This window comes from Nannobrachium achirus (genome assembly GCF_963921795.1).
Source record: "Nannobrachium achirus genome assembly, chromosome: 12".
Taxonomy (NCBI): Eukaryota; Metazoa; Chordata; class Actinopteri; order Myctophiformes; family Myctophidae; genus Nannobrachium; species Nannobrachium achirus.
In genome coordinates, this window is record NC_137832.1 from 34169273 (window position 1) to 34193830 (window position 24558).

Below are 24558 nucleotides of genomic sequence, written 5' to 3' on the forward strand. Positions count from 1 at the left end.
CAAACTCAGTCCACACAGTAAAGCCAATTTAAACCCTGGTTACTTCCAGCAAGCTAGGCCCACTCTAGTGTATAGGGCCTATTTGTTCATAGAGAATTCTATAGTTTTTCAGTTCTCACTTCTCAGACTTTGTAACCTTAGTTTTTTGGTTCATTGTTTTGACTTGTATAGCCTATGGTTCTCCTGTGCCTCAGTTACCTCACTCTGCTGCTCTGCTGCCTGCCAGCCTATACCAGCCAGAGCCTATACCTCAGCCTGCTCCAACCACTCCACCTCCCACCTACTTTGCTCACTTCTCCTGTTTTCCCAAAACACAGTTGGACTTGGTGTTTGTGTTCTACTTTTGGGTCCACCAGTCCCCTATAGCTGCCTTGGCATTTGTGCCCTCAAACATTTACTACATGCAGGACCCAAGGCCAGATGGCCTTGCTGCTAAAATGAAAATATGAAACTGGAGGTATACATTTCTTATAAATAAATAAAAAATCCTGCACGTGTTTGTTTGTTAATACAAAATGATTCATAGTGGGGTGCCTGCTGGACTTGCAGTCCAGGCGCATACCACATAGCCATGCAGGCTCTGATGTGTCGCAGGGTCGAATCCAGATCCTGACGACCTTTGCTGTGTGTCACTCCCCATCTCTCTCCCCATTTCTTGTCAGTCTACTGTCCTATTGATAAAGGCATAACAACCCCAAAGAATAATCTTAAAAAAAATAAAAATACATGGTGTAAATATACACTATTTGTATCTCAATCAGAATTTCTATTGTCCTGCTTTAGGAAATAGGCCTATAAAGTGGGACAGTACGAATAGAATACTACTTCAGTTAGTCAAACGTGTGGAGGGGCATCATGGACTGTGCAATAAACTACAGTATAGAGACAACATTTTCCACACTGACTGAGCAACGGTATTACAGTATGTTGACAGCGAAACCTGCGGTAGAATACATCTGTAATAAGTGTTAGCAGACACAACACAAACACAGGTTAAGCCTCTCTTAGGAACTCTTGAATAACATTTCACCATTTGGAGCGCCTGTCAGCAGAATGCTTTCAGCAATGGATAAGGCTCAGACTTCACTTTTGGCTCAAAGTAGAAGAAAGCCAACTAAAGCCTGCTGAATTAGAATGCCAAGCTGTGTGAAGGATGCTCAAGTCACCACCAGTGCTGTAAAACCACATTGAGAGTGTCACTAAATACAAGTACCTAGGTGTATGGCTGTAAGGAAAAATAAATAAAAAGTCCATATTGATAACCTTGCCTCCAAGCTGTGCCAGGAAATTGTCTTCCTGTATAACAGATCTGTTTCCCTTTAGGTTGTAGGAAAAGGGCAGTGGAGGCAGTGTTCTTATCAGTTTTGGATTATGGTGACACAGTGTCAATCCCAAAGCCTCGGAATTCAGTCGACCACTCCGGTATGAAATATATGAAGGGAATTTAATATGACAGTCACCACTCAGTTGGCCATCTTATTCTTTTTTCTTCTTTCTCTTCAGAGTTAAAATCTATTATCAGCTAACCCCCTAACCCGCATTGTTTTGTAGTCTATTTACTATTTTACTGTAAGGCAGCATGACAAGCAAGTGTGAGAGAATCATAGAATGCATTTAGTTACAAAAGTGCTTTACCTATACAGGCAATACAAATCATGAGATGGCACCACTGTAGCATTTTAACTTTATATTCACTTTTACTTTATTAAAATATCTTAAGTGTTTATATAATGTGTAACTTCCGTTTGCTGGACCAGTTGATAAACGAGCTCTAGTAGAGCAACCACACAAACTTAACCAATGGTGATTGTCTTCTCCTAATGCTCAAGAACTCATTTGGCAGCATTAATTTAGTTGACTAAGACTAAAATTGACATTATTCCCTAAGACTAAACAATTTCCAAAGACTAAGAACTAAATCAGAATTTGCCATCAAAATTAACATTTGCCGATGTGTGTCCCCATAAGCCTTCAGTTTAATTAAATTACGGATGCAAAATAGTGTGAGAAAGAAAAAAAAGTTTGTCAGTAAGTGTTGTTTATCTGACATGGTTAATTATACAATCCAATGAATAAAATAGATTGGGCTGGGACAGCAGCCTACATACAAAGAGCATTGCATTTCAACCAATGCAGGACCAAGTCATTTGGTCCTTTTCAGTAAAGGGGCAAAACTCTGGAACTCTGGCACCCACTGATCTAACACTAGAGGCTAACGTCAATGTTTTCAACCGAGGACTAAAAATATTGTTAAAATCAAAACAGTGCCGACATGGATAATTTCGACTGGTTTATCGTTATGATCATGTTACCTTTGTTATATACGGTATGCGTTTGATTCTGATTAGTGATTTAATCACTGTAGTCTTTTTCATTTTTGAGCGGTGGTCACACCACTCCTATACGGATCTTTGTGTGTATGCGTGTATGTATGTACTGTATGTGTGTCTGTCTGTATGTAGCCTGTAAGTAGCCTGCAATACCTTTGCTGACCACACACACATTAAGGGGGGCGCTGTTGTGCAGGTCAGGCACACTGACACTCACACGCACGCACGCACACGCGCACAGCCGCAGCCTCCACCGCTCAGTTCACAAGGGTGTGATTTTTTTTATTCGGCTTCGAAAAGCTGACCGTGGACAGGTGTTGTAAATTAGCACTTGTTCTAGAACACTCAAGCAATTAATTTGTCTGTCTAATGTGATTGTGATGTCCATGTCAAATAAACATACATACTGTCCTTTCATATGAAAAAACCCAGACGTCTGTGAATATATCAGATCTTTTAATAGTTCTGTCTCAAATGAAATACACACATCAAACAAAATCAAGTCAATCAAATAATAGAATTTTTCCATCACCAGCATCATGAATCAACCACCACCACCCACCTGACCTCCGGACAAACACACACACACCCGCACGCACGCACACTCACCCACATCCGCGCGGACACACACACACACACACACACACACACACACACACACACACACACACACACACACACACACACACACACACACACACACACACACACACACACACACACACACACACACACACACACACACACACACACACACACACACACACACACACACACACATCTCTAAAAAGGCGTCTGTAAGTGCATACATCCTGCAGAACTGGTCAAAGAGATTTCAGTCTAATGACAAAACAATTCATTTTTTAAAAGACAGAAAATAAAACTGAATGCTGTTGATTATTATATCCTTTCTATAAAGACAAACATAGTTCGGCTCTTTTACCTCCAAGCATTGTTCTCAGATGGCTGAGGTGCATGGGAGGCTACAGTGAAAGGACAGAGAAAAAACTAAATATTCAAGCTAGCAGAGAGAAGAGGCCCCAAGTGAGAAAGAGCACACAGCAGATATGACTTTAAATATCTGACACTCTCACCCCAACTGACAGATTTACACTAATTGCACTACAAACACAAACTAAACAAATGGAATGATTACAAGACAGTCTCTGTCTAGTCTTCAGATTACACACACACACACACACCAAGGGAGAAATTCACACTTGAACCCATGCACACAGCACACAAGACATTCTGCTTCAGGAGACAGTAGGAGGACCTGCGACAAGGAAGGAACGAAGTCCAACAGAGAAGACAACATACGACCATATGTAGATTATGCTTTAGTGTCTCATCGTACCCAGACAGACACACTCCAATTTAAACAGGTGGTGATTTGAGAAGAGGGCTCGACTATTATAGGCTAGGCCTAAGTTAGGAGTTGAGGAAACAGGAGCCTGGTACGGTCCTATTTTAATTTGAAATCCCCCAAATAAATATGCCAGGTTTGGAGGGCGAGATAATCATAAACAGATAACCATGCAGCAAAGACATTCATTGGAATACAAGTCTCATCTTACAGTCTGCTCCAAAACATTGGAAGAAATGTCCTTAAAAAAGGTCAAACTTGAATGGCTCAAGCTAGGAAAGCCGTAGAAACTGCTGGATCTGCAAATCATGCAGGTGTAGCACTAGCCGTTATGACAGAACAATTTGAGACTGAATTGTACATTGTGTTTAATATATAAACATCAAAAACTCATACAATGTGAGAAGAATGGGATAAATCTAGACAAGTATAGATTTATCTCTGCAGTCTTAGAAATGTGGATGGGTAAAGTATTAGAATCCGGCAAGAAACTGTTAAAACGTCCCAATCAAGCAGCTGGATGGATGCCAAAGGAAGGTGCCAGAATTCATGTTGTTTTGAGAAAGGTCGCATAATGGTCTATGGGTCTGAAAAATCGGGTGAGGGGCTGAGGGCAGGACTTTTTCCAGGAATCTGGGAGTCTGTGAGTGATTCAGTTCTTCAGCACTGCTTCATAGCTCTGGAACACACACTGGGATACCTCTGGAGCTCTGCATTTCAGAGACACCTGTGAACGGAGAGAAGAGACGGGAGGGTCATGCTGTGTATGGGAAGGTAGACATAATATAGAATTTTAATGAGCGAGTTATTGTAGATGTAGTTTAGTGGGGATGCCTGAGAAAGTAAAGTACAGTACACTTAAGGGACAGAAGATAGCACTTTTTTTTGCCTTGATTTCATGTTAATCTCTGATGGTGCATGAGAAGTGGAGCAGAATCGAATTTGTCATTGACAAGATCAAGGATACAGATTTCTTTTTAGCACAACCAAAGCATTATTTTTCTAATAAACCTCCCTAATATATATCCATTCCATCCTTTATTTCATTACACACAAACATTACATTTCAAGAAAAACAGGAATAAGGTTAAAAAATAACAGTGAAAATCCACCCAGTTATTGAATTCTACTAGCTACAGGCACCTTTTATGTTACTCTCAACTGGGAGCAGCTTCGGGATCTGATAAATCCTCAAAAAGGATTTTCAAGTAGTGCTACTGAAGAAGCCACTATTTCTGAGTGCCTCTATTTTTACAAGAAATGCATAAGCCTTGCAATTACAGTATATGGTAGCAGGATTAGACTCAAGCCATTCTCTAAATGCTTCACTCAACTAACTATGGCCTGGGGGGTCCATTATCCATCAGTCAGTCAGTCAGTCTGACTGCTGAGGAGTTGGACAAAATTAATTCAACATCACAGCAAGACCATGGCTATCCTCAAAAAGCACTGTTCAACAGATACAGTTGAACAATGCCACATTTGCCACAAGGTTGAGGATCTTGTGCAGCTCCTTGCATGTTGACTCAATTAACTCAGGTCTCTTTACTAACGCATGCTAAGTGTTGATTTTGACCAGCACCTATACCCAATTTTAGTTGATCTTAAATATTTAACAAATTAATAGGTCACTAGGTTAAAGTTATAGATTTGTCAAGCATGAAATGGGCACACCATAGGTAGGTTAGCAAAACAGGGCTTGCCCTACATTATTAAACCATCGCTTAAATGTGTTGCCTAAAAATCCAAAGTCTGCCATCTATAGACAGAGAGGTACGAATGGCAAACGGCATGGCGACAAAGGGGTGTCCATATTGGTGTTGAAAATGCATCACTTAGGCACAAACACTTGCAATTATAAACTGGGGAGGTGGGATGGGGTAAATCAACTAATACCATTGGTCACATTGTTGCCATAGGGACAGGGGATGAGAGATGAGGACACTCCGCTGTACTTGAAAATAGGTAGATACAAATAGTGAGGCATCATGAGCTGAAGCCAAATTAAACTGTGTGATCTCAGAGAATTAGGCCAAGACATGCTTGAGCCTCAAAAAAGAAAAAAAGAAAAGAAAAAAGATAGGTCAGCGAAAAAGCAAACACCATACAAGTTAATATACTCCCCCAGCTCAAGATAAACTTGACAGTCTGTTCTAAACACAAAGACAAACTTTCACAGGTCAGAGAAAATCCAGGAATCATGAAATGGCAGGGTTTTACTTCTTCAGCCCTAAAGATAGCTTGTGTCAACGAGAGGCCATGGGCAGCTTGGTTTTCATGTGCTGTGCCAACAGACAGGAATGGGGCCATGCAGCAGACAGAAGCACAGGGCGGCGATAAGCAGACGAGTGCACGTTGCACATGCAAGTCTACAAATACAAGTTATGATGGTATCCACTAGTTAATTAGGATGAGCTTCTCAGGTCCATTAAGGAAGACATTTTATTAAATAAGACCAGAGAAGAGAAAGTTAAAAGAAAGAAAAATATTGAATTAAGGACTAAAAGATGTTGACAAAATAAAAACCAACCTCCATGTCCTGAATAAACGAAGAAACACCACAAATGGAGGCAGACGAAAAAATAAATAAATAAATAAAAAAGATCAAGGACATGAAAATCAAAAGAACAAGAACAGAAAATCAAAGACAAACCACACTCACTAAATCTTAATTATATAAGCCAAATTCTGACTTACCTCCAGGGCAATAGACTAATCATCGATTTGTCATAATTATACTGTATTAGGACTAGTCACCTAATGATTCACAACTAAACTGAGAATGTCAATTTATATTTATAAGCATGTTGACTAGGGACGACCAATTGACAAAATTAAGTAGCTGAGGATACTAAAATACATTAAATTCCACACTATATGAATACAAACAAGCAGACTGAGTAACAAGCTGGGAGGAGAGTTACACCAAGGTCAACACTGTGGACCAGACGTTCAGAAATTCTAAGATACACAATCCATAATGGATGGAGAGTAGCCAGGCTTTTTCCTGGCTCAGAATGGGCCTTTGGGGGATGACAATGCAAAACAGTAACCATGAACATGGCCCATGTCGCCACTATACTAGGGATGGGACAATAAGCGATATTATCGTATATCGTGATTAAAAAACACTCGGGAGAATCTAATTGTGGAGATTTAATTTATCGTTATATCGTCCTCCGTCATGCACTGGGATCAATTCACCTTTTATTTACCGAGCTGCATAGCCGGTACCACTTAAACCCTTTAGAATTGGTCAAAATGACCTGTAAATAACATAATTGATAGAGCCTTTTTTTCACTCTCTATCAAATGTCTTTGTCAAAAAATAGCCGATCTACAAGCTCCCGGCGCGTCGCGAGCTTGTAGATCTGCGATTTACGATATCGTAAATCGTGATTTCTTTTGTCACAATCATCGTGATATGACATTTTCATATCGTCCCATTCCTACCTATACACAACAGTGTTGGCTTATTTGACAGAAATCTATGCATTTTCCTGTTCTTACTCATCACCAGTAAGACTCCCTAATCGGGAGATAATCGACCTACGGTCGCTTATCTCCACAAATAGGGCAAAAATGGGTTTTTCCAAAATCTTCCTGATCCATGTTGATGACATGAGTGTAGACATGCTGTGTAGTGATTTCCGTGATTTTAGGGCAAAATCTGTAGGAGCAGTGTCCAAAAATGTGTTTTTAAAAATCAGCCTGAAGGTGGCGCTATATGGGACAGATTCATGTTGATGGGATGAGTGTAGACATACTGTGTAGCGATTTGCGTGATTTTAGGGCAAAAACTGTAGGAGCAGTGTCCAAAAATGTGTTTTAAAAATCGGCCTGCAGGTGGCGCTAGAAGAGGGCCATGTGAGAAATGAGGGGTGGGGTCTCCGCGTTGCCTTGGCGGACGAATAGGTACCGGCCCCGGCTCTCCCGGACGCTCCTAGCCCGAGTTACGGCATTTTATGTGAGCTGCAGTGGAGGGTGTCCTCCACTGGGGGCGCCACCACTTTTGCATCCGTTCTGGAGCACCAGGAGTGGGTGGTCCCCAGGAATTCCCCGTGAGCAGCCCCGTTGGGGTGGTCATTTGGTCATTTTTGCACATGTGGTCATTTTTTACACCTGGGGGTCCCCCAGGGACCTGGGGGTCCCTGGAGCTCCGGGGGTCCTTGGAGGTTGTAGTTTGCCAGGTAACCCCAGGGCTCCACTGGCTGCGTCGCGTTGCTCTGCGTCTTGACGGCGTCATTGACGCAGACACGTTGCCGTCCGACTGGCTCCACTGAACGTGAATGTGTTGATATTTCAATCAGGATATTCGCATTATCAACTGTAGTAAAGTGCCGGAAAAAATAGCAGATATACAAGCTCACAACATGTCGAGTTCATGAATCTGTCATCATGCTGTTGTGACTGTGTCTGAGCTTGTAGATTGGCTATTTTCGGTACACCAGTCCAGCGCAGCCACGATAATGTATAGCCTAAAATCAGACTCAGTCACTCACTGCTGGCCTGTTTTTAGGAGGAAGAATTGAGTAAGTTGTTGCCTGTTGTGAACTTGTGATTAGCCTATATCAAGTGGGAAGACCACTGTAATTACATAAAAAAATATGCGAGGAATTTTGGGACATCTAGTCACCCTTGTGAATGACGTGAATGGATATCCAACAGCAGAAAGGCACGTACGGTATATACATTTAATATGCAATGCAATTACATTTAATCATAATTTATACATGACTGGACGTTGTGGACGCCGTCAAAAAATTGAACCGGGGCAATTTTTGAGTTTGGACGCCGGCACCGGAGCGTCCGACGTTGACATTACCGTCGGCAGTGGAGCTCCCTTCATTGATTAAAACGGGAGCGTTCCCAACGTTGACGTTGACGCGACGCTCGACGCGCTCGGTGGAGCCGGGGGGTAAGGAGTGTGTGTGCAAAATGTGGCATGGATGGGGGCAACGGTTGTGGAGATATGAGCAGGGCAAAAGTGTGACGTGTCACTGACGGAGGGACATTTTTTTACACCTGGGGGTCCCCCAGGGACCTGGGGGTCCCTGGAGCTCCGGGGGTCCTTGGAGGTTGTAGTTTGCCAGGTAAGGAGTGTGTGTGCAAAATATGGCATGGATGGGGGCAACGGTTGTGGAGATATGAGCAGGGCAAAAGTGTGACGTGTGACGTGTCACTGACGGAGGGACATTTTTTTACACCTGGGGGTCCCCCAGGGACCTGGGGGTCCCTGGAGCTCCGGGGGTCCTTGGAGGTTGTAGTTTGCCAGGTAAGGAGTGTGTGTGCAAAATGTGGCATGGATGGGGGCAACGGTTGTGGAGATATGAGCAGGGCAAAAGTGTGACGTGTGACGTGTCACTGACGGAGGGACATTTTTTTACACCTGGGGGTCCCCCAGGGACCTGGGGGTCCCTGGAGCTCCGGGGGTCCTTGGAGGTTGTAGTTTGGCAGGTAAGGAGTATGTGTGCAAAATTTGGCATGGATGGGGGCAACGGTTGTGGAGATATGAGCAGGGCAAAAGTGTGACTGACTCACAGACAGACACGGTGGAGGTTTTGGTAGTAAATGCGACCTACGGTCGCAATTAGATAAACAAAAATCTATATTATGCTTAAGCAATGAAACATTTCAATTACTCAAGCAAGCATAATATAATGTATTTGTTTTATTGCGACCGTCAGGTCGCAGTTACTATCACCAGTAAGACTCCCTAATCGGGAGATAAGCGACCGTAGGTCACTTATCTCCACAAATAGAGCAAAAATTTGTTTTTCCAAAATCTTCCTGAGCATGTTGATGACATGAGTGTAGACATACTGTGTAGTGATTTTCGTGATTTTAGGGCAAAATCTGAATCGGCCTCATGGTGGCGCTAGAGGGCCATGTGAGAAATGAGGGGTGGGGTCTCCGCGCCGCCAAGGCGGACGAATAGGTACCGGCCCCGGCTCTCCCGGTCGCTCCTAGCCCGAGTTACGGCATTTTATGTGAGCTGCAGTGGCAGGGGGTCCTCCACTGGGGGCGCCACCACTTTTGCATCCGTTCTGGAGCACCAGGAGTGGGTGGTCCCCGGGAATGCCCCGTGAGCAGCCCCGTTGGGGTGGTCATTTGGTAATTTTTGCACATGTGCTCATTTTTTACACTTGGGGGTCCCCGAGGGAGCTGGGGGTCCCTGGAGCTCCGGGGGTCCTTGGAGGTTGTAGTTTGGCAGGTAAGGAGTGTGTGTGCAAAATCTGGCATGGATCGGGGCAACGGTTGCGGAGATATGAGCAGGGCAAAAGTGTGACGTGTGACGTGTGTGACGGACGGACGGACGGACGGACAGACGGACACCTCGAGCAGCTTTCTGTAGTAAGTGCGACCTACGGTCGCAAAAACCTCCACAAACTGTGAGTCCGTCCGTCAGTCAGTCCGTCCGTCCGTCCGTCAGTCTGTCTGTCACACGTCACACTTTTGCCCTGCTCATATCTCCGCAACCGTTGCCCCGATCCATGCCAGATTTTGCACACACACTCCTTGCCTGCCAAACTACACCGACTCCTGGTGCTCCAGAACGGATGCAAAGTGGTGGCGCCCCCAGTGGAGGACCCCCTGCCACTGCAGCGCACATAAAATGCCGTAACTCGGGCTAGGAGCGACCGGGAGAGCCGGGGCCGGTACCTATTTGTCCGCCTCGGCGGTGCGGAGACCCCACCCCTCATTTCTCACATGGCCCTCTTCTAGCGCCACCATGTGGCGGATTCTTGCTAAACACATTTTTGGACACTGCTCCTACAATTTTTGCCCTAAAATCACTCAAATCGGTACACAGTATGTCTACACTCATGTCATCAACATGGATCTGTCCCATATAGCGCCACCTTCAGGCCGATTTTTTATTTTTGGACACTGCTCCTACAATTTTTGCCCTAAAATCACGCAAATCGGTACACAGTATGTCTACACTCATGTCATCAACATGGATCTGTCCCATATAGCGCCACCTTCAGGCCGATTTTTTCAAACACATTTTTGGACACTGCTCCTACAGATTTTGCCCTAAAATCACACAAATCGGTACACACTATGTCTACACTCAGCGCCACCATCAGGCCGATTTTTTTCAACCACATTTTTGGACACTGCTCCTACACATTTTGCCCTAAAATCACGCTGCGACCTGACGGTCGCTTATCTCCCGATTAGGGAGTCTTACTGGTATTATGGAGAAAAAAAAAAGATTGTTTTCTAGATGATTCAATGGGGGGATTGGAGAGAATTTGATGATGGCTTAATAAAACCTCTTGGGACAACAAAAATGTCTCTAGGAAAAACCCTGAGTAGCATATTGGCACAACATACACTTCAAGGGACAAGAGACACAAAAATGTACACACGCACTTAACATGTCACAACTACTCAAACCACACAGTCCAATCACTAAGCAATCAACCAGTCCCTCCCCCATCACTACTCCATGCAGCCATGTCTGCACTGGTTTACATTGGTCATTCAATTGCCACAGGCAAGGTTCATTATGCTCACCGTGTAATTTGGGTTTCCTGCCTGCACCTTCAGCTCAGCCAACACCCAGATGCCATTGGAGAGCTTCATTGACTGGTACAGCATGTCCTGGCCGTCCACTGTACGTTTGGCGATAGTGAAGATGTTGCTGCCCTGCAGTTTGTTAGAGGCGGCATCTACGAGAAGGAGTGTTTAGAAACAATACCACTGTATCAGGGCTGTTAGAAGTGCACAGTTTTCCTGTCCATCTCCTTCTCACCCCCCAGAGAGGGGAAAAAAAGCTATTACTGTCCACTTTTCTCAGAATAAATATTATCATTCTTCAAGACACACACTGTCTGACTCGCTGACTTCTGTCATGGTCTGTGGCTCTGTGATGAAACTGACATTGCCAAGGCTGTAGCTTGCCAGGTTGCTGTTCATAAATCATTCATTACATTCAGTGGTGGTGGTCACTTCATCCAGGCTGCCAGCATAGCAAAGCTATAGGCTCTAATTTGAAATCAACTACCCATCCTAAGCCTTTGTGTCACTACTGTGACAGAATGGGCTTCTAAATCCCTCTCTCTTGTGTTCGCTTGGAGGAATCAGATCTCTATTAAGCCATTATTAGTAATTCACCCCCAGTAATAGGTGGCACTCAGGCTTGTGTAAAACCAAATTATCACAGGTAAACACAGGTATGGTAGACGACGAAGAGTTCTCATCAAATGCAAATTGTTTCATCAGTAAGGGTCAGAGCCTCTGTCAGATAGCCATCTATACAGTATATATAGGGCTGTCACGATATGACATTTTACATGACGATTAATTGTCACTCAAATAATTGGCGATTAACGATTTAATTGTGTTTTTGTCGTTGATAATTACATTTCTGTTTGGCTTTTAGGCTTTGAAGTTGTACATGGTAGATATGACACATAACCTAAATATACAAAGAAATTACTGACATATTTGACAACTTACTACTTAAAAAATAACTTTGATAGTGGAAATAGCCGATCTACAAGCTCACAACGTTGTGAGCTTGTAGATCTGCTATTTCCACTATTTCTGACATTTTTCAACATTCACGATTATGACGTTTATGACAAAATAATTGTGATAATGTCAAATAATCACGATTAGACGATTATGTAATAATTGTGACAGCCCTAACTCCTGCACATTCCATATTTTCTGCATCCTCACCAGAGTTCAGATGACAGTCTTTGATGTGGAACTGGGACTCGTTATCATTAGGAATGTCTTTCCATGTGGCCAGGAACACCTGCCTCTCTGTGGAAGGGGAGGGACGGACAAAAAAGGTTGTTAGATGGATCAGAAAAATAGCACAAGTAAGATTATATGAGGTAGGGGGAACGGTTGTGTGTGAAGTAGAAGTAAATCTGGTGCTGAACGTTAGGCTTCCTTGCCACGGTTTTGGCACCGGGAGCATTAGTTTGCAGCCTCTGGCAGCCGTCCTGCTGCTGGCCACATCTGGAGAATCCATGGGGGGGATATCCACAGACATTTCCCCCAGATTGCATCAAACAGACCGAGGAAACTAGGGGTGGGCGATATGGTGATAAATATCGTTGAGACGAGACAATGTCTCCATGATATATACGCCTTTTCAGATACAGTATATCGTATATATCGTGATACAATGGAGGAGCCATGTAAAAAATCCTGTTGAATTGTTAATAGAGATTCCCTGCAGAATTAATTAAAACCTGCATTTTGGTCTAAATGGTCCGTTACTCCTTTTTATTTGTAGTTTTTGTTACCTTGTAGGTGGTTGTACTGTTAAGTAACTTGGGAAAATAACCATAAATAAACCAACATTAAAAAATAATCGTGATAAGATAGTGTATCGTGATACAGCTTGGAAAATATTGTTATATTTTTCCATATCGCCACCTCTAGAGGAAACCAAACAACAAGGGCACTGCCTTCTGAGCCGAGAGCAAGTGCGTGGTGATGACACGCAGGTGATCACTCAGAGCTGCAGACACCATAACGTCTGCATCGCACGCACGTGCTATCATAATAAAGTGCACAGGTGGAGGGCAACTCAATAGACTGACGTAAGTGTTGTGTGCTGACATCACAGGTTGTGACGCTTTTGAATGGAGAGAGAGAAAGAGAGGGTGGGGGTAAAGTACTCACCCATCTTCCCATCTTCCACAAACAACATGCTGATGGGGTACTGGGAGCTGAAGTAGAATACGTCAATGTTGTTCTTAACAGCCACCTGTGAGAGGGATACAGCAAAGTAAGAGAATAGAAAAGGAGATTATGGAGATATGAGTAGTTCCCTCTCAAGTGCTCTGAAAACGATGGGTAATGCTGGTGTTATGCTCTGAAAACGATGGGTAGTGCTGGTGTTATGCTCTGAAAACGATGGGTAGTGCTGGTGTTATGCTCTGAAAACGATGGGTAGTGCTGGTGTTGTGCTCTGAAAACGATGGGTAGTGCTGGTGTTGTGCTCTGAAAACGATGGGTAGTGCTGGTGGAGTTTACCCTCCTGTGGTAATGAAATTCACACACCATTGCATCTCTGCATCATTCTTTAGCAGTCAGTCTCTATCCATACCTCTCAAGTCTGCATTGTATCTCTGCATGCGTATATCTGTCACTCTGTTCTATACCCATAGTCAAGTGTGAGGTTGTGGGGATCTGTCACTGAGGCCACCGTTGTTTTAAACTGTCACTCAACTCAACTGTGATGGCCCGTCCTCTTTTATGAATGGTTTCGGCATGAGTCAGTTGGTGTAGGAGGAGGTGTTGGTGAACACAGGCTGTGGCGGCTGCCGACAGTGACAGTGCTAGCGCGATTGTTTGTTTAGCATTAGCTCCCAGTAGTTATGTAAGGTTTCGATCGATACGGGCACGCACAGAGGAGAATTGCCTGCAAAACTCCAGAGATGTCTCCTTTTCCCCTCTTCACGATCGCCGGTTGGAAGAGGCTAACCGCTAACAGCGCTACCTTTACCGTGTGTGTGTGTGTGTGTGTCTGTGCGTGCTACAAGTGTGTTTCCCTGGAGCGGTGACACAGGTTAAAAGCACCGTCTACAGCTAAAGGGACAGGAGTCTGTGAGCAACTTAGACAGGTTGGTCAGAACCCACGAAGAGGAAGTAACCATGGAACTGAACTGAACTGAGCCTTATTTATTCCTCACCCCCTGAACTGTGAATACAAACCCCTCAAAATTGAATTGTTGTGTGTGGTCTCATTTTTATTATTGTGCATGTGGTTCTCTTCTATATTTAAGGTTATGGTTTATGGTAAAACGTTTATGGTATCAAAATGGGTTTACTTCCGAGTTTGAAAAAGGGTGCATACTTGTACTGTAGTCTGTATGTATGCACGCTTTGTGGCGCTTGTTTAACCTATTTTCATTATTGTCAGGCCACGCCTGACTGGTACCCCAACAATTACATTCCGAGGCCATTTAACAAAACGCTACAAGGTCAAGGCTCTCCGTTATTCGTATTTGTATATATGGGCTTATTTTACATAAGACAGCCCACCTCTAAAAATAGTGAGGCAATGAAATAGAAGAACAACCTTTATGGAAGCTCTGGGAGCAGTAACAAGCAGCAGGCCATTATGGACCAGGCTGCTCAACAGAGCAGCTTTGAGTGAAGGACAGTGAGTTCAGGCAGGGATGGCTCTTGAATAATTCATGGGGTCATGTCACATCTAAGTCGTGGATGGGGTGACAGGCTGCCTGAATTGTGGGAACTGGAAAAGGGGCTGAAGACTCTTTATTCTAACTTTCAGAACATGGGTGATTCGAGCTCTATGATAAAGGAGAGCAGAACTTGTTATAAGCTTCAGGGGTAAGGCCCAATATAGGGGTAAGGCCCATTCCTGCTTTGACAAACTGGATGTGATCATGTTGGATAGCAAGGGCTAGCAAGGGTTGGCTCTTATCCCCTTTGGACCAAAGGAAATACTACCCTATGAATACTTCACCCATAAGAACTAAAGTGAGATGGATTTTTTGTTCTTTTCCTTTTTCTTTACGCCAGCTGTCACAACAACTATACAGAAGAAAGAGGCTCAACTATGACACAATGGAATAAGAGCAAAGACAATGTGGGAACAGCACTTGACCTTTATGTCATTTTCATAATCATTGTGCTGCACCATTGGTGCATGTTAAGGTTACTTGCCAATTCTACCACATCAATATTTTGACTTGTCCTGCCTAGGGGGTATATGGACATATCAGTCAGATCGGCGGTGCAACGTAGATATGATGGCGGCCTAGCGGCCCAAACTCTAGATGCTACAGTAGAACCAGTCAAAAGATGACGATACAAGATGGGTGGTGCCAAGCCTGCAGCTAAGGCAGCGCTACAGGGGCCAGCGGAACAAAGCACCAATGCGATGCGTGTGACCACTAATGGTTTTCCCCACCTCTTATCTCCACTCTCCAGCTGCACAGGCCTCCTCGCCCAACCAGTCAACCCAGTCAACTGAATGGTCCTGATCAAAAAGGAGCCAATCACACATTCCAAAGGCTGTCCCTTCATTGCATTCTATCCTTTTTATTTGCAGGATTCAACAGCACAGCAGCAGAACTGCTTAGCAAGCATAGACGCACAATAAAGACAGACGCTCTACGCCGACGGCATTGCCCCAGACTCTGCTCATTACCCATCGCATAACAAAGACAAAACCTAATGTTCCATGAGACACAGCGAGCTTCCCAAATATGGTATTTGAGCAGCTACAAGCATTTTTTATTTTTGGCCTGTAACTTTGGGAATTCAACTTTAATTTGTGCCTGGTTGTGTCGTGTGTACGTGTAATGTTTTATTCATAGCAGAAAATCTATTTTCCAACATGCTCCTTTCAACCAGCTGGAAACTGTCAGAAGGGTGGTGATATAGCAAACGTAAACAAGTTCCATGGCACTGAGGCACTCTAACCAATAATCTTCAAGATGATCTTGTTTGGGACCAAAACGTTGGACAGACAGACGGTCAGACAGATGGACAGACCAACCAGCATCGCCACACTTGAGCTCTGCGTTTAGCGGGCTAAAAATGATTTGGCATCTAAAGTGTACTGCTGTTCAAATATTCCAGTCTATTTTAACACATCAGTTGAGCTTGCATATTCACTGGGAAATAAAGCAAAAAAAAAAAAAAAGCGTGACACTGTAAGGAGGTTACCTGCAGATTATTAAGGGGTTCCATCTTCATAACAGGCCCCACGGTGTTGAGGGGGAGAGAGACCTCAAGGGTTTGATTGGGGTTGAGGGGTGAGAGAACCTGGAGGGGACCAGCTGGGGCCAAGCCAAAGCTACAGATGGAAAAAAGGGAGATATCATGCCAAGAATCTAAAAGATCTAACAACCGCACAATAATCACATTTTGAAACTCCATCTTGGTCTTCAAATGGCTCCTACTGTACCTGTTTCTGTTGAACTGAACGGCAAAGTCAGTCATGACGCTCATAGCCTTGTTAGTGAAGGTCATCTCCATTTGAATGACCCCAGCGCGACGTGCAAAAGTACCAGAGATCTCTAGACCTTTGGCCTTCATGGCCGGCAGCCACACCTGCACAATAATTTGTGTAATGACGTGTTAGGCTTTGGCAGGTCTTTGCATCTGCAGACCTCTGTGTGTGCAATGGTTTTACATGGAGACTCACCGTTTTAGCAGGGACGTAGGCTCCCATTGGCATTCCAACGCCTCCTCCAAGGTCAAACAGGTCACCGAATCCCCCGGCAACTGGAGCGTTGAGAGAGGCTGGCATTACAGCTGGAGGTGCCCCAAACCCAGCCCCCAACTGTGGGACCATAGAGCAACTTTGTCACACTGCACAGTTTAAATGTGTAAACAAGCACTACAACTGCAAGATGAATGCCTGAAAATAAATAAACAGAAAAGAGATACTTACAGCAGGACTTCCTCCGATGTCACCACTAAGCTAAAGGGAAAAAAGAAAAGCAATTTAGGTTATTTATTACTGCAAGATAAAACAATATTTTGGGAAGTTTGGAGATTGATGGGAGGAAAGGATGGGTGTTTTCATGATTAATGCCAGCTACCAGGTGCAGACTGACGGGAGGGAAAGAAATGGGTGTTTTAATGATTAATGACAGCTACCGGGTACAGACTCTGAAAGGATAACAGCTAGCGGAACTGATAGCCATACAGGTGTGTTACATTATAGTTTATCTTCCATTTCATTTGATTTATTTTTCACTGTACTCTTCAAAGCTGCTTGTTCAATGTCAGAGATATCTCCTGAAATCCAGAAGGGTTTGTTCAAATGCTACCCATCAAGAGCTAAGGGAATCACCACATGTGAGAAAAGCAATAGAAGTCTACAGCAGTGAGTTTATTACCAGAGAAAGAGATGGTAGAATATAGAACAGAAATAACTAATTACGGTAGTTTAGAATGGAAAAACTTGTAAAGATGGAAGCATCCATCGACAACAAAACAACGGGCACCTTTGTCTGCATATAATCAGGACAATCTTGCCCATTATAGACCATAATATATATCATCACCTTATTGTGTCCTTTGGAGACAATTTTACCACTTCATGTTGTAAACAAAAACAATTCCCTAATGTTCTTGATTGTAAATGGTAAAAGAAGTACTTTCATTTTGATTTGTAGATGATGACTTCCAATTCAGAGAGACCAGAGTCTTGCTTTGTTAGTCAGAATTTACTGCACAGGGATTTCCAAAATGGTATCCCAGTGACACATGTGATAAAAGGTAAAGTATACAGTGAACTAATGTGCAAAAGCCCAATAACACTAAATACAAACAAAACTACATTATAAAAGCAAGTCTGGTGAACTACAACAGACAGGTTGACTGCTGGAAAGGATTACATTGCAACAGTACAGAGTGGGGCAAGGGGAAGGACTCCAGGACTACAGTTTGCCGCTGGCCTTTGCTGGTCTACCGTCCCCCTGAACCAACCTCAGTGGGGCTGTACTCTGGGGACGATGTGGGCTGAGGTGAGTTAGGAGTGTCCGTCCCCAGAGGACTGGGTGGCTGATGGAAAAGATGAAAAACACCAAGAGTCCAATGATAAGAAAATGAACAGGGACTCTGATGTACAGGTGACATATCTGCGCAATAGATCAGGAGGATAAAGAGTGAAGAACGCCTAGGGATGCAACAGATATGTCCAAATGACTGACAGATGCATGAGAGAACGAGGGGACAGAGTTAATTGTAGAACAAGGATAGGAAAAATGATGAAAAAACAACACTAAGCTAGGGTAAGGGTCTATGCTCTGAGATGGCGTGACGTGACATGTAGTGTTAGTTCTCCCTCTGAGTAATTACCGCTTCAGTCTCGTCCCCCATCTGCAGGTGTAGCATTGAGCAAAGAGGAAAATACAACGTTGTCAAAAGAAACAAAAAGCAGGGGGCAAGACTGTAACCAACTTTCCTTGGCTTCATTGTTGCAGACCTCCAGCAATAACAGGCATAGACTATCTACAAATAATCCAACAACAAAAACTCATTGGTAATCCCGACACCAGATATTATGATGGGTCGAGGACATCCTGTTAGACCACAACATTCCCAGTGCAGGCATGGGGGCTGGTGACTGGCAGTGCAGAGTGTAACACTTACCAGACTGTCTAGCCCTCCTCCCAGAAGGTCCATGGACCCCAACTGCATGCCGGAGGCAGGAGGAGGCGGTCCAGTGGTGGAGGTGGCAGGAGGTGCCAAGTCCAGGTTGAGCAGGTCTCCCAAGAGGTCTCCCTGGGATGGGATGACAGCAGGAGGGGGCTCGGAGACACCAGCTGCAGAACCGGGGTCCGGGCTCTCTGCACTCTCCCCTCTAGAGGGCAGAGAAAGTAGGGGGGGGGATCATTTTCATTTCATTTTTGAATCACAATAAAATTCAAATGGAATTCCCAGTGGCATGCTTGATTGTGACTATTTCAAATCTACAGTCGACTCTACAGTCAACTTGATTTATTAGTCTGGTTGCCTTCAGACTATAGTTCTTGTGCGACTTTATTTCCAGATAAACTTTATTTTTCTGCACTACTCCTCCTACAGTGTTGGTGGCACGCACTTGGCCCATATGTCAAACTGACCGGCTTCATCGGGAGTCGCTTGCTTGCATTTTGCTAAGAGATAAGTTATTATTATAGTTTAATTTATATTACTTTATTCATGAATTAATTTGATCCATTGACTTGAATGGGAAAATGCAAAAATTAAACTTTTCCCAAATATGGAGATGATTGACATCATAGATGTCTGATGTCATATGGGCATAAAAGGGACAAGGTCGGAATTCATTAGCAAGTGTGACTTGCATCACGGCAACCTCACTTGCAATTTCCCAGAATTGTATCTTTCTAGTCAGAATAATAGTAGTAGTTTATACATTTATTCTGTTTGTTTATTTGACTTTGAGCCAACTCAACTGTCTCCAGAGAACTCCACAGACCTAAACAAATCTGTGAGCAATGTCAACAAGGGTCAGTGCATTCTATTTGAAGTCAAGAAGGAAATCGGTTGCATCGATACACTCCTGTGATTGGGTATGACCCAACAGACCTCAGCGAAAACATAACACAAGTCAAGTAGCTAGGATTACTGGAGTAAATAATCTCTTGTGGCTTGATGGCTGTCTTATTGGGGGGAAAGGGATCATAATGTGCATGACTCACGATCCAGTACGGGCAGGGAGTCTCTTGTGCTGCACACCACGGCTGCCCTCCACAAAGGCACTGGGGGGCTTGTGGTACACAGAGGCCAGGGTACCAATGTGGCAGATGAGCTCCTCCAGCAGCGTGGGTTCGATCAGGTCAGTTTCCTCAGAGATCAGAGGCTTCTCGGCCAAAACCACCTCCTTGGCGGCTACAGGGTCCGTTGATAGCAAACGCCAGTAGATGTAGCCACGATCCCTCAGGTCTGGGTTGTCAGAGTCCTGGAGACATGATGACAAACTATGTAATGAAGTAGGTATAATACATGCTTAACTTTAGCCTATTTTCTTAGTCCTTGACAACTTGAACAGGATGTTAAGAGGTTTATATCTTTCACATTCTTCTACTGTAGGAGGTTTATCTGTAATATCTGCATACAGACAACTGACATACTGTTGCCAAGCTTGTAAAACAGACACAACGGTTTAAGTAAATAGTTTTGTCTCCTTTTCCTGCCCACATTGCCATCATAAATTCTGTAACAGAGCATAACTCACAATCGCTCTGCCGTGCATCATTTCAGCTGTCTAGGTAATTGCCCAGAAAGTGTATTAGGAGAATTCTTTCGTAGTTGACATTCAAATGAAACTTAATAGATCCCGTTTTGAAAGAATAATTCAACTTTCACGTTATCAGTCCAGCCACAAAAAAGAACAGAGAATATGTCACAAATAAGAGGGCATTGTTAGTCAGAATTGTTACAATATTAATTATTCCAGGTTGACTGACACAGTGTGCTTTGTCTGCATGCTCACAATCACCATCTAAGCCATTGCCAGGCAAAGTTGGTTACATGGCTGAAAACTGGTTGTACAATGTGCGGTGCAGTATGTTGAATTGATGGAAGGGCATGGAAGTATTTAAGAGGTAATTTGCACAGTGCGAACCAGAAAACATATTTGGACAGCATGCACAGAGAGAAAGAGTGTGAGACAGAGAGCCAGAGAGGGAGAGAGAGAGCGCGACAATTGTTTTATGGAATGCACTTATTTCTGACAAGAGATCATCACAACTGATATGATGAAAGATATCTTTTTATTTGTAATGGATGAATAACAAAGATTGTTTTGCGAGAGAGAAAGCGAAAGAGAGATCACTCATTAACGATCATAATTGTGTCACTTCACAGTAGCAATTATTTTTTGGAACGTGTTCACTTCTAACAAAAGAATGGCATGTTTAATTTCAATGTCGCAGAACAAACAACACACAGCCTACTGTAGGGCTGTGTTCAACAACTCAAAGAGCTGCATTCATTAGTCAGTTGCCTTTTCTGAATAATGTTATACACATTATTCATTAATATTTTCTCCCAATATGGTAGATGTATTTCCTCTCAAGCTGGCACAGAACTGTGCTGATTGTCAGCTGTAGTCTGTACAGAGTGTTTGGAATAACTTTTACTGGCAGACGTCACCCAATCTGATCTCCAGACGATGGCGATGTCGGAACAAGACAGCTTGAAGGGCAAATCTCAATTTACTACTCCTGTGTCAAGGGTCTGGATGAAATAGGCTAGCCTTGTCTCATTTACAGTATATGTAGGTCTATATTTTCTACAAAACCTGATCTCTCAGCTATGCCTTGACGGCTGATGGAAGTTCCATTGATCATGGATAAGGGAATTAAATATTGGAAGTTTCAGTGTGCGGATTCTTTTTATCCTGCACCTGAATCCAATTGGGTTGTATTTACAAACCAGTTCACTTTTTTTTCTATCGCACTGTGATGAAAACATACAGATCCATCTAAAAAAAATATATATAGTGTAAAAAAGCATTGCAGATGCCATAAAACCCCAAATCATAACTGACTACGGAAACTTCCCACTGGACTTCAAGCTACTCCGACTTCAGTAGGTTGACATTTTTCTATTATAAATCCTTGTTTTGAGTGGTCTCGTCTTGTGTAATATTGTAATATTTTGAAATATGGACTTTTGATATTCATGCTGTATGTCATAAAAACTTAACATTTTAACAAAAAAAGGTTTGGAATAATTCACTGAGTGTGCAATGTATCTAGAGTAGATAAAAGTTTCAAAAGAATATATGAAAGTTTCAAGAAGTTTTACTTTTACGCTTTTTTTTTGCTTTTTGCTTTTTTTTAGATGGATCTGTATTTGAACAGGATTGTCTTATCAGTTCAACAGCTGTAACAGTGCTAGAATGGCCCAAGTCCATTATGCTGGAACCAGATACAAGTGATAAAGTCATTGCATTTGATTTGTTGTGAGATGGCAAGGTGGTTGACACTTAGCTGCCAACAGGCCAGTGCTTTAAACAAAGAATGAAGGACATCAGAGTCAAAACTGACTCAGAAATGGCCAGCGAGAGGAAGTGCAATACATTAATCCAGCTTAATTCAAGGACAACTGCAGACCGGCATTGACAATCGAACGGTGAAAGCATTTATATTGCCTCTCCTCCAAACTGTGCCAGGCATATCTGAGTACCCACCGACTGACAATTATATGACCTTATATGCTTCACATAAGGGCGGGGGGGGGGGGGGGGGGGGGGGGGGCACTACATGGCGAAGGTGCAGTTAAATGGCTCTATGAGTGCAATAGGAAACACTTTTTATTTATGTCTGAAAATACATGACTCTAAGATATTATTAGCAAAAAACGAATCTATGAAGCCATCAAAGCTGCACTTAAAAGAAGAAAGCAGTGGAACACTTCCAAGCTAGTGTCAAATGTTTTGAGACAAGCTTAGAAGTACGGTTTTCAAGTCTCTCAACAGTCAAACATTGAGGCAATCAGTTAAATGTGGTGAGTTAGCTTTGAAACCTTGCATAGAAGGCCTAAAAAACACCACAATATATGAAGTGGGGGTCCCTTCTTCCTCTCTGTCTTGTAGCTAAGGTGTTCTTTGCCTGAAAAACAGTGAAGGTCCCTGCTATAGTTTGTATGCTGACTAGCAAGGGTCTAACTGTCTCGCACTTTAGTAAACAGAAGATACATTTTCAGGTCAGGGTACAAATTTCATCCAATTATGATAATAAATGAATTAACTGTTGATTATTAATTTCAAAAAGCTCTCAAAACTGAGAGATGCTCTGGTTTTCTCCACTCTTATTGCCAAGCAGTTATCCAGTTTGTGGATAGGTTCAGGGGTTAAGGATCTAGGAGGGCAGTTAGCCAAAGAGAAGTTGGATACTGGCACCGATTCTGGAGCCCTGACATTTTCTTTTTCTGTCCTTTTGACCCTTCCTGCCGCCTGGCTGCCAAATGAGCAGCATACATACATATTTAAATTGAGTCTTCCCATTGATATTCCTTCAGGGTCAACTTCATAGTGTACAGGGGCGTGAGCATTTACACAGTGTGCCGCAAAACAAAATACACATTCACTTTCACTTACACTACACAATAGTCTTCAGCATGAAATGCAGCCTCTGTAACACTGAGTTAAACAACTATTGGTGGTGTAATGAGATGTGTTCCCCCACTTACAGTATATGCTAAGCTCACTGTCTGCAACCCATGTCTGTCTGCCAGACCCTGAAGGCAGAACAGGCAAGCAATGTTGAAACCAACGATGCCAGCTACGTGTGCTGTGTTCTTGATCTAAATTGTCAATGCTATAATACTATTTGAAAACCATACCAATATTGAAACCAACAGGCCAATATAGACAGACCAATACATCAGATTCTGTGACAATATTCCCTGACAGCCCCAAAAAAGGTAAAATCAATATTTAACAATAGTATGATTTGAAAGTTTTCTGTCATTTACTCGAAATGCACTCCTCTTGGGTTATCGCGCCTCCTAGCGTGCGATACAGAGCTACACATATGCTCCCGAATGACACAGTCGGAGGGTATGCCAGTCAAACGCCCCGCCCCACCCGTGGGCATAAGGCGCGAGACTGGCATGTGTACTTCCTCTTCCGTTCCTCTGCACGCATGAGATACGGACGTCTACACATGTTACTCTACGACAATTAATTAATTCTTCAAGTTACTCAGTATAAGACCAGTTCGAATTCAACTTTAGCCTTAGCGGTGAGTAGGACCATCACCCACGGGTTTCGTTCAACTTGGTCTGTTCTTCTCTGTTTTGTTCTTCGCTGTTTGCTGCTAACGATAACAAGCGGCTAGCCTAGGTTAGCTTAGCTTACCTTCGTCATGTCTAGCGAGGGTCTGTTTTCACCACCCCTCCCTCGACGCTGCGGGGATCCGGAGTGCAGCCGCTTTATCGCCGCTGAGGACCCGCATTCCATCTGCCTGGGCTGTCTGGAGCTACAACACGCTTGGCAAGGTTTCTACTTCCCAAACAGCTGCGTGTTCTGCGCGACGATGGACGCGGCCGTTCTTCACCAGCGTCTGCTGGTGGTCATGAACATGGACGCTGCAAGGCCCAAACAAAGCCACGTCGCTCGGGGAGCTCAGATGGAACACGGCGCTCAGATCCCCGCCACGCCAGGACAAAGAAGCGGGCCTGTTTCCAGCACCGCAGCAAGGTTTGTCCAGGCGGCTCCTAGTGTTTGCGAACCTATCCGCAGTAGCTTCTCTCCGATGTACACTATTTCTACCACAGCGCACAGTGGTGGGACCGGCATGTTCGGCTCTACCCCGCGCTTCTCCTTCACGCCCGGTCCTGGTTTGTCCAGCACCGGGCCTCTCCAGGCCTCCGCCGCCC

The 24558-nt window shown here is 43.7% G+C and overlaps 1 protein-coding gene across 2 annotated transcripts in view; it reads right to left on the reverse strand.

The window, feature by feature from the left end:
- Window positions 1-3019: 3019 nt before the first annotated feature.
- ap1b1 (adaptor related protein complex 1 subunit beta 1) overlaps window positions 3020-24558 on the reverse strand; it is a 38319-nt gene continuing 16780 nt past the window's right edge. For both annotated transcript variants that reach the window (XM_080739294.1, XM_080739293.1), the window contains exons 13-22: window positions 19869-20128; window positions 18814-19024; window positions 17105-17134; window positions 16856-16993; window positions 16616-16761; window positions 16375-16504; window positions 13354-13438; window positions 12394-12480; window positions 11224-11378; window positions 3020-4423 (exon numbers count right to left, since the gene is read on the reverse strand). In XM_080739294.1, coding sequence (XP_080595420.1) covers window positions 4349-4423; window positions 11224-11378; window positions 12394-12480; window positions 13354-13438; window positions 16375-16504; window positions 16616-16761; window positions 16856-16993; window positions 17105-17134; window positions 18814-19024; window positions 19869-20128 — 1317 coding nt within the window. In that variant the 3' untranslated portion in view covers window positions 3020-4348. The remainder of the gene's footprint in view (window positions 4424-11223; window positions 11379-12393; window positions 12481-13353; window positions 13439-16374; window positions 16505-16615; window positions 16762-16855; window positions 16994-17104; window positions 17135-18813; window positions 19025-19868; window positions 20129-24558) is intronic.